Genomic DNA, 10,584 nt, shown 5'->3' with positions numbered 1-10,584 from the left:
CCCGTGGGGCTGTCCCCACCCCGCGGCTTCATGCGACCCCGCAAGGACACCCCAGAGCCGGAGGTGCCCTCGTTGCCCCCCAGCTCCCCGGGGTGGCCCGATCCCTCCCAGCTCCTCCGGGAGTCGCAGGAAACACCGCGCAGGAGAGTGAAAAATTGCCTCAGAGCTGGGGACAGAGATGTGGGTTTGGCGGACAAGCGGCTGCTGGAACACGCAGAAATGTTCCAGTTCGGGATGAAGGAAATAAGGTTTTTGTCAAGAGCTGCCCCAAGAATAGCGCCCCGGGTTAGAAATCAGCGCTTTTGTGATCAAACACCTCATCGCTGCAGTGCCTGAGCAAAAAAAAAAATGTTGGGGGCAGATTTAAATTGGGACATCTCTGAGTGTTTTTATGAAGTGGTCACTTTTTACCAAGTTTGTGCTGTAATGAGTGCCTGCAGCTCCCAATCCGCATCCTCATTCCCAATAAAATCTTCGGGGCCAGGCTGAAGGCAGCACTGCCCTGGTGGGTGTTTTCTCACAGGTCTGCTCTATATGCTGAGTTTGATTTCCCCAGCTGTAATTTATACACCGGTGTCACTCAACAGAAATACAGAGTGAAAATTAAAGTCTACTTTAGAAAAGGGGGGGAAAAATTGTTTTCATGGCATTTAATTTTCCCCCCGCTAAAATAACCCTGGTGAATCTTGCATGTGGTTTCAAACATTTCCCTCCCGGCTTTAAATTTCCAAGAGCTTTAAATATTCATTTACAAAACAAAATTAAAATATTGTGGGTTTGCAATACCAGGAAAATCCACAGCACAATTTCATCAGGCCCCTGAGATAACACCAAAACCCTGAAAAACCCCATGGGACCAATGGCAGCAATGAGGAAGTTCAGCCTAGTTTGTCCTTGTACTATAAAAATGGTAATTTTTTTTTTGTTTGCATAGAACCCCCCTCCCCCAAAAAAATACATGGGAATAAAGAATCAGAGTTGCTTTTTTAGAAAATAAAAGACACCTTCCAAATCACTGCTATGCCAGTGCCAGACCCCCCAGCTCACTCTGTTTCTTGGGTGGGGAGATGTCCTAAAGTCTCCCCTCTCCCAGGGCTGGGGTCTGCCCCGTTCGCCCCCATCCCTGTAACACAACCTGGAGGAAATCTGTTCCATAAATAATCCCGTTTGGCTTTGTGACGCCTGCCGGGGGTACTGCTTGTTCCCCCTCGCCCTCCAGCTGGCCACACATGTCCTGCCCCAGCCCTGAGCCCAGCTCTGAAAGGACAGGGAGTTTTGGGAAAAGTCTGGAAGCAGGGAGCAAAGCCAAGGAACCTTCTCTGCTGGCTCCCCAGCACCTCGTGTGAGGTGAGAGCAGCCTTCCTCCAAGGGAGAGAGAAAAAAAAAATTAAAATAAAGCAGGGGATATTTTTATTCATCCTTGTCTTCTGCTAAAAATAACCAGCGTTAATCTGCCTGCAGAGCGTGGGGAGGAGAGGAGTCCCTCCACCTTGGCTGCACATAGAGCCACATCAGTGAATCTCCTGAGAGCGGAGGAAGTGGCTTTTCTCTTTTCTCTTGGTTTCCTTTCGCGTGCGGCAGCACTGCTCCATGGTCCCGGGGCAGGGATCCTCCCCTTCCCGGCGGATCAAACCCATCCTTCCCCTCAGAACCCGGACCAGCAGTGTCCATTTTGGGGCTCCGAGCAGCGTTTCTTGCGGCCCGGCGATGCCCGCGGTGTGCGCGCCCCTCGGGGGGCCCCGTTCGCCGCTGGCACCGGGGGCGCAGCGCGGTGCCGTGCCCGTGGGAAGCCGCGTGTTTACGGGAGGTGCAGCCGGGGCTTGCACAACAGGCGCCGGAGAACAGGAGAACACCGTGTCCTTGCTGTGGGTGCAGCGCAGCTCCCGGCAGGAACGGACGGACGTGGGGACATGGGGACATGGGGACGCGGGGGACGGGGCAGGAGGGCAAAACCTCCTGCTTGGCATGAGGAGTGCCGACCCCGGCGATGCAGAGCAGCTGGAAGCCGCTTTCTGGATGAAACTCGCCCCCAAATCTCCCTGCGGGAAGGCCGCTGGGAGGGATGCTGGGTGTGGAGTGACCCAGCCTGGGGCAGTCGCTGGGGTCCCTCCCGAGGCTGCGGCAGCCTCCCCCTCTCTGCCCGGACTCACGGCTCCCCACACGACTTTTTAACAGCCGAGGGGCCGACACATCCCCCTCACACGTGGGGACCCCCAGGGAAGTCCCTGCTCGGTCACAGGCCTGATCCTGCCCTACCCTGCGGTGTGGCCAGAGCCGGATCTTTCCAGGTGCATTCTAATCCATAAATTACCAGATTGTGGCCTAAATTCTGGCCCTTGTTGCAAAAAGCCCCCAAGCCAGCAGACAGGGGCACCTCCCTCCAGAGCTTCGCTGATCCTAGCTCCATCCCTGAGCTCCCATTTTCCTCACGGCCCTTCCTTCCAGGCACCGGGGACAGCTTTTACCAGAGGAAAGGACGCAAATATTTCCCCAAATTATTTCCCTTCTGAGGAAATGAGGAGAATCGCTGCTTTCCCCGGCTGGCAGTGAGCAGCAGAGAGGTGGACAGAGCCCAGAGCTCCCCCAGCCCTGCCGGAGATGCAGCCCCACAGCAGCAAGGGCAGGATGCAGCAGCGGGGCCGGAGCAGGGAGGATAAATAAAGTCCGGCTCTGCCGTCCTGGCTTGTGGCCACTTCTAACACAAAGTACATTCCGGTCTGGACGTAACGAACTGTACCAGCCTCCGGCGGGGAGGGCGGGTGCCTGGGGGTGCCTGGGGGTGCCTGGGGGTGCCTGGGGCTCCCTCTCCAGCGTGGGGGTGCGAGCTGGCAGCACCGGGGGTGGGCACAGGGGTGACGGGGGCATCAATCCCTCCGCTGTGAGGAGGCTGGGTCCTTCCATGCAGATGTTCCTGCCGGACGGATCCGAGACCCAAGAACTCCTGCAGATCGCCCTCAGGTGCCCCAATGCTTGCGGGGCCGCCCGGAGAGCGGCGGGTCGGGGGCACAGCCGGGCTGGGCACAGAGCGTGGCTCGGGGGCCAGCGCTGCGGCTGAGCCCCACGAAGCCCCGCCGGGGTTTCGGAGCCGCTCTCAGCCTCTCCTGGCCGGGAGCCGCCGCGGCCGGAGCGGGCCGTGCCCCTGCCGGGAGCGGCACCGGGCGGGCGCGGTGCCAGGCGCCGGCCCGGGGACGCGATGTACCGGCCGGGGAGCGCCGGGAACAGCCTGACTCAGCGCCGGGCCGCCGGGGAGGCACCCGGCCAGCGCCGGCCGCGGCCCGGCGAGCGGCTGGGCTCGCCCGGGGCTCCTGGCTGCCGCGCTCCGGTGTGGCCCCAGCACCACCGCCCGGAAACCCCCCGGCAGCCACCAGCAATGCCCCCAGCATCCCCCCCAGTGTTCCCCCCGCATCATCCCTTTCAATATTCCCCCTAATATCCCACCCCAGTATCCCCAGCATCCCCCCCAGTGTTCCCCCCAGCACCTCCCAGGACCCCCCCGCCATCCCTTTCAATATCCCCTGTAATATCCCACCCCAGTATCCCCCCAGCATCCTCCCAGCATCCCCCCCAATGTTCCCCCCAGCACCTCCCAGGACCCCCCGTCATCCCTTTCAATATCCCCTGTAATATCCCACCCCAGTGTCCCCCCAGTATCCCCCCAGCATCCCCGCCAGCATTCCCCCCAGCACCTCTCAGGACCCCCCCATAATCCCTTTCAATATTTCCCCTAATATGCCACCCCAGTGTCCCCCAGCATCCCCCCAGTATTCCCCCCAGCACCTCTCAGGACCCCCCCGTCATCCCTTTCAACATCCCCCCTAATATCCCACCCCAGTATCCCCCCCTGCTCCCCCCATGTCCCCCCCGATGTCCCTGCCGATATCTCCCCCCTCATCCCCCCGGCCTCAACCCCCGCATGCCCCCAACATCAACCCCAGCACCCCCAGAGTGAATCCCCATCAATGTCATGGAGGTATCCCCCAGAATCCCCCCCTCCTCACCCTCGCTCTGCTCCCCCGGCCCAGCTCGCCAGCTTTTCAGGGAATTTAAGGCTAAAATTACCCACTGAGGGGGAACCCAGCTGCAGGGAGCACTTCCCCCCAGGCTGGCAAAGCACCCAGCCTCCAACACCCCCCGAGCTGCTGCAGCCCAACATCCCTTCCTTGCCCTCCCCACCTCTCTGTCGTGCACCACTTCCAGCAGCTCAAATTATTCAGGAGGAGGACTTTTTCCACTTGTGCCCTCGTGGGCAGCATCAGGGGGGGCTTGTGGAGGTCTGTGGGTGCCTGGATGTCCTCCCAGGGCCACTTCTGCATCCCCATGTCCAGTTTGCAACCTCCACCACTGCCCTGAGCTGGGCAGTCCTCAGCCCTCGGCAGCTCTGGGGGGACATCTCAAGGGACCCCACTTCCAGCCCCAAGGCCAACCCTGAGGATGGAGGAAAGACTGAGATCCCCGTGCCAGGTTTGGGAGCCCCTGGGGCTGATGCTTGCTTAGGAGGGGTCCCTGTCCTTCAGTCTAATCCTTCCCCTCTCCCAGCTTCAGGAGAAAAAAATCAGAGTGGGAAAACAGGAGCATGTCTGTCATTTTTCCCTCTGTCACAGGCAAAGGCAAAGCCAAAGCAGACGAGAAAAATCATCAACAACTGGTTTTGGCAAGAAGTGGCAAACCAGAGCTTTCCATGAATTTTTTTTTTCTTTTTGCTAGAAAGGTTGCTTTTCTTCCAGAGAGAGCTTGAAGGATGGCTTCTCGCCAGCTTCATCCTAAAATCATTTCCCTGGCACAGTGAAAACCTGGCCCAGATTTGGGAAAACCCTCAGCCACAGGATCAGCCCCCCACATCCCTGGGGTCTGCACCCCATTGTGCCCCATGGCTTGGAGCTTGAGGGGGTGGGGGCAGACCGGGGCATCTCCCCGAGGATTTGGGATTCCCCAAATCCCTGGTGCAGGCTGGGGTGTCCCACACCCTGCAAGGATGTGTTCCATCCCTCTGGATGCTGCTATGGCCAAGGGACACCCCGAGAGGGGCTGCTGCCCCCCCGAGCTGCCCCAGCCATGGCTTCGCCGTGCCCTGAGCACCACCAGGGGTCGAGGCTTGTGGGGGGCACCAAACCCCAGAGCCAGCAGCAGGCAGGGAGCCCCAGGTGCCTCTGTGCACCCCCAAACCCCTCTGGGCACTCTCGGATGGCTTTGGGGGACCCCTCAGGCACAAGCAGCCCTGAACCGCCCCACAGCCCCCCCTGTGTCCCCCAGCCCGAAGCCCAGGGGTGCCTCGGACCCTGCTGCAGGGTCACCATCGTCACCCCAGGCTGCAGCAAGGTGGGGCGCGCAGTGTGTGGGGACACGGGGTTAATTAGGGGTTTTCCCCTGCTGAAATCACTGTCCTGAGCTGGAGCTGCAGGGCTGCTGCCTGTCCTTCCCACCGTGGGGGCCAGGGCAGCTCAAACCCCCAAAAAACACATTCCCCCCCTGCCGGGGCTGGGGCTGGCAGCCTCTGTGCCCCCGGGGCGAGGGCTGAACGAGCAAACATCCACAAACACACAGACAGACAGACAGACAGACACACACACACACACACAAAAGTTTTCCTCGGAGTGTTTTGCGAGGCTGGGAGTGGGGTGACTTTGCTGGGGGTGTCTGCAAAGCTGGGCATTGGGTGGGCACCCCACTGGAGCTGCAGCGAGTTGGGGGTGCAGGGACGCCCCAGGAACGGGCAGAGAGGGAGTTTCGGTGCATCTGCGCAGAAATGAAAAAGAACTCGAGAAGGAGAAAAAGGAGAGGAAAAGGCGGTGCTTGGGGGCGAAAAAAAGGGTTAAAGCAGAGCAGAGGAGGAGAGGTGAAGGCCGAGGGCTGGAGGAAGGGGGAGGCTGGGGAGCGGGGCTGGGTGAGAACATCCTGTACCCTGGGGTGACAGCGGCCGGGGGGCGAGGGGGCGAGGGGCGGGGGATGTGCCACACACCTCCTGGTGCCCCGCAGGGGCTGGGCTCGCACAGGGGGGACGATCCTGCTGATGGGGTGAGGCTGGGGAGGGTCCTGGGCTGCCCTCACCCCCAGCGTCCCTTCAGTCTCATATTCCCCGCTGCTCTTTAGCCAAGCACGGAGAGCCCTGTGCAGGGCAGCGGAGGAGGAAGGGGCACCCCAATCCTTGTATTCCCCCGTGGCCCAGGTCTCCCCGCAGGGAATCTCGCTGCAGCAAAGCCCTCCTGCACAAGGATGCCCCGCTGGCACCGCGCTTTGCAGCTGGGGCTGTCCCCACCCTGCCGGGGGTCCCCCTGTCCCCAGGGCTGGCAGCACCCCACAAGCGCCGGGGGCCCCTTCCTGTGTTTGTTAAGGCGCCGTGAGTCAGGCGTCTGGTTTTCGGTTTAAGCCAATATTTACCAGCCCAGAGCTGCCAAAACAAAGCTGCGGCTTCACCAGTAAATATAGGGCTGAGATGGGGCGGGGGGAGGGGGATTTATGCGACCCCCACCCCAGCACAGCCACCCCCTCCCCACCTCTCTGGTGCCCCCATCGTCCTTCTGCCAGCGTAGGGACCCCACAAAATAAAACGGCGACACCACAAAACCCCATCGAGCACACACCAGGGGTTAGCCCCAAACATCCCTGCCCGTCCTCCCAGGGGACCCTCGGCAGGAGCAGAGGGGTGGCAGGGCTGGGGGCATTCCGGGGCTGCGCTGTCCCTGGGCAGGGGTCCCGGCCGGGCGGGGGTCCTGCCCGCTGCCGGGGCTGGGCGCTGCTCGCATCCTGGGCACGCAGGGCTGCCCCGATCCCGGGCAGTGCCAGCCTCTCCGGGGCGCTCCCGCTGCTGGGGAGCAGCTGCTGGAGCGGGGCTGGGAGCCCGCAGAGATGAGGAGCCCAGGGACAGACCCCGTGCCCCGTGTGCCCTCCCCTCGCTCTGCCCGGGGCTGGCTGGATGCTGCAGGACAGGGGCTGCTGTCCCCGTCCCTGTGCCCAGCTCCCCCCACCTCATCCTGCACCGGTGAGGACATGGATCTGTATTGCCAGGACCACCACGACAGGGAGAACAAGACCCTTCGGATTCTACCCACCCGCCACAAGCTCAAAACTAAATTCCAGCTCAGAATTTGCTCCTCTCTTGCAGCCCCTCTGAGCCAGACTGGCAGGGCCAGCAGGTCCCTGTATTGCCCCCCATGTTCCCCTTCCACAATGGGGACTCCCCCCAGCTGTGCCACCCTCCCAGATGTGTTCCTGGTGTTTCTGCAGCTGCAGATCAAGCTGCCAGTCACCCTTGTCCAGAAAAGAAAGTTTCCTGCAGCACCTCCTCAGCTGCCAGGGGTTGCCCCCAGCCTTTGTGACCTCCCCATCTGCTGCAGAGCCCTCGGGGCAGTGGGGAGTGTTGCTGGGGGTGCCTGGTTTTGTGATCCCCCAGGATAGAAAAGCATGGGGTGAAGCCTGCATTGGAGAAGCCAAGAACTCCCTCTCTATGATCCCCTCATCTCCTGCTGCTTCCACAGCTCTGCCAGACAGGCGCCTCCTCTTCCTCACCAAGGCAAGCACAGCCCAAGCAGCTCCCTCAGATCCTGGGGCTGCTGCATCTTCCCCTTCCCTGCATCCCCTTTTTCAAACTCCCCTTGAGCAGAGCTCAGCCCGTGGCTTGCTGCTGGCCTAGCCCACTTTGGTGTATGATTGCACACAATACAGGTAAAGCCATCATGTCAGGGTGGCTTCTTCCAGGACCTGCTGCCCTGCTGTCCCTGTCCTGGGCCAGGGACCTGGCTTGAGTGAAAACACCACCTTGAAGCTTGGCAGAAGCTGGTCTTAATTCAAATTCTCCCACAGCCAGACTCAGGGATGCCTGGAGAGGGGGAAAGGCAGGGTGGCAGGGGCAGCACAGAGGGGCACAGCGGGGGCTCTAGAAGTCCCGGGGGTCCTTGCAGACGCCGAAGTTGCTGTTGGTGATGGAGCCCACGATGGTTCTGTTGGCATCACAGGACAAGCCTCTCTCGCAGGGACACTTGTAGTAGACCCCATAGATGCTCTGCAGGGCACAAGGACTCAGTGCAGCGTGGGGGACGTGCCCCATCCCTGCCCAGCCCTGGGAGCAGGGCAGCACCTACCTTTGGAGAGCACTCCTGGGACTCTGCTGCCTTCGGGGCACATCGGGCCAGGCTGAGGCCGTTCTCCCGGTGGCAGCAGCCGCTCTTGCACTGGACACTCTGCAGGCACAGCTCCCCAATGTCCTGCAGCACAAGGCAGGGCCTGAGCACCTCTTTGTTCCCCTTTTTGTTCCCCTTTAATCTCAGCCTGGCTGGGAGCCCATGGGGTTTGGTGCTGAACACCAGCTCTGACTTTCGGCTGAGGCTCAGCACCACTGCCCCCATGCCCCAACCTCCCACTCTGCAGCATTTCCACAGTCTGGCCCAAAATACCACCCACCAAAGTGTATTTTGCAGGACTCACAGGAGGGCTGAGACACCAAAGGGAAAGCATTTCCCCTCCCCAGGCCCTGTGAACCATCCAGGGTGTGGGTCCTGGCTGGCTCAAGCAGCTGAGAGCTTGTCTGATCCATTTTCTGAGTTCCTTATAACTCCCCAGGCTCCAAGTCCCCTCACAGCACCAGAAAACCCAGCAGACACCTCCAGCCCTCCGTGCGTGTCCCCTGCAGCAGTGGGAGCATCCTGTGCCAAGCCCAGGGCTGGTGCCCCCTTACCAGCCTGAAGGTGAGCTCTTGCCCTTGCTCCTGCTCTTGCTGTGTCAGCAGGGCTGGGGTCAGCACCAGCAGGGCCAGGAGCAGGCAGGCAGGCAGCACGTTGGCCATGGTGGGCTTGCTGTGGCTGTGCCACGGGGCCAGCAGGTGTTTTATAGCCCCAGTGTCCCCCAGCTGACGTGGCTGCTCCTATCACACCTCAGCCCGTGGCACCGGGGCACTGCTGCACTGCCCAGGGCAGGGACCCAGCGATGTCTGGGCAGCCAGGGCCACCAGATCCTGTTCCCAGGGCCACCAGGTGCTGTTCCCATGTGACTGTCCCCACCGGCCATGTCAGCCTGCCCTGAGCAGCTCCTTTGGCCACAAGAACACAAAATAATGGCACTTCTGTGCTTCTTTTCCCTCCTCTGCTTCCCGCAGTGGGCTGCAGAGCTGAAGCTCTCTGGAATGCCCTCTGTGCTGGGTGCTGCTGATGGTTCATGGGCACACTGAGGGCTGGCTGCCATGGCAGGAGATCTGCTCCATGGCAAAGCCACCAGATCCTCCATCTCTCAAATGGAATCATGGACACCAGGAAACTGCAGGAGGAAGTTCATATTGTGCAAGATAGCACAGCCCCCTGCAAGGACCCAGAGCCCACCAAGGTCCCCAGCCCAAGGGCCAGCACCTTGGCCTGCCCTGCCAAATATTTGCTCTGCGTTTCAGTCCTTGGGGGGGGTGGGGCTGCTGAAAGGAAAACAACCCTGGGAACAGCACAGATTTTCATGCCCACAGTGGCTTGGCTGTTCTTGGACATGATTAATGGCCACATAGCCCTGGCCTTTGACAGCCACAGGAGTGACGCATGCTGAGGCTGGCCCTGGCTGCAGGGTGACTGTCACACTGTCACGTGCAACTGGTGCCCACGGCAGGAGCTGAACCTGTGTGGTCTCTCAGGATGCGGGGCAGATGTGGCTCCTGGAGAGAGGTGCCAAGGTGGCTACAAGTGCCTGCAGCCCTCTGGGGCTGCCCATGCTCCTCTGGCAGCAGGACATGGGCCCTGGGCAGAGACCTGGCCTTGCCCAGGTGCTGGTGGCACGCTGGTGTGCCCTGCTCGCAGGATGAGCCATCTCCCTTTCTGCAGTGGAGCTGTGGGGATGTGCCCTCCCTGCCCTCCCTGCCCGTGTAGGAAGACCCTGGTGACACGGGCTGGGAGGGCAGAGGGGAGCAGCCAGCAGAATTTGGGACACATCGCAAGGCACACAGCAGCGCCTGGTGACACCCTGGGGGTCACGGCACAGCCCCTGGCACACTCTGGGGCACACGCTGGAGGTCAAGGCACACCCTGGGTCTCATCCTAAAATGCCTCCCAGGGCGTGTGGCCCATGCTGGGACACACCCAGGAGTGCACGGTGCAGCCCGGGCACATCCCCACACCCATCCCGGGTGTGCAGGGCACAGGCCAGGGCGGTACTGGGGGCACAGCGGGGCACGGAGCGCACCCCTGAGCGCACTGCAGGGCACAGGGGCACAGGGGCACAGCCCAGGGGCGCAGGGTGCACCCCAGCACAGACCGCGGGGTGCGCACCGGCGATATTCGGGTTATCCTCGGGCACACGGAGGAGGCGGAGGGCGAATCCCGAGAGAGCATCCCAGGCACGCAGCGCGCATCCCCGGGGCTCGCTCCGGGAGCATCCCGGCAGCGCATCCCGAGAGGCACCGCCCGCCCCGGCTGCCGCAGCGGGGTCGCTCCGGCTCCTCCCGAGTCCTCCCCGGTTCGCCGGGGGTGGGAGGAGGTCTCGCCGCCGCCCCCCGGGGCGGGCCCGCCGCTGCCGGAGCCTCCCGCCGCCCCCGCGGCCGCCGGGCGGGGCCGGAGCGGGGCCGGGGCCGGAGCGGGGCCGGAGCGGGGCCGGGGCCGGAGCGGGGCCGGAGCGGGGCCG

The 10,584-nt window shown here is 62.1% G+C and overlaps 1 protein-coding gene across 1 annotated transcript; it reads right to left on the bottom strand.

Moving 5' to 3' along the window:
* Positions 1–3,912: 3,912 nt before the first annotated feature.
* CLPS (colipase) lies at positions 3,913–10,582 on the bottom strand. The gene is made up of 3 exons (XM_021535976.4): positions 8,669–10,582; positions 8,076–8,198; positions 3,913–7,996 (listed from the first exon to the last, which is right to left on the bottom strand). Exons 1-3 carry the CDS (start codon positions 8,774–8,776, stop codon positions 7,871–7,873), a joined length of 357 nt encoding a protein of 118 aa, XP_021391651.2. The 5' UTR covers positions 8,777–10,582; the 3' UTR covers positions 3,913–7,870.
* Positions 10,583–10,584: the final 2 nt, after the last annotated feature.

This window comes from Lonchura striata, chromosome 26 (assembly GCF_050655825.1).
Source record: "Lonchura striata isolate lonStrDom1 chromosome 26, ASM5065582v1, whole genome shotgun sequence".
Taxonomy (NCBI): Eukaryota; Metazoa; Chordata; class Aves; order Passeriformes; family Estrildidae; genus Lonchura; species Lonchura striata.
Note: the sequence above shows the minus strand (reverse complement) of the source record. Positions and strands in the feature narration are given on the sequence as shown.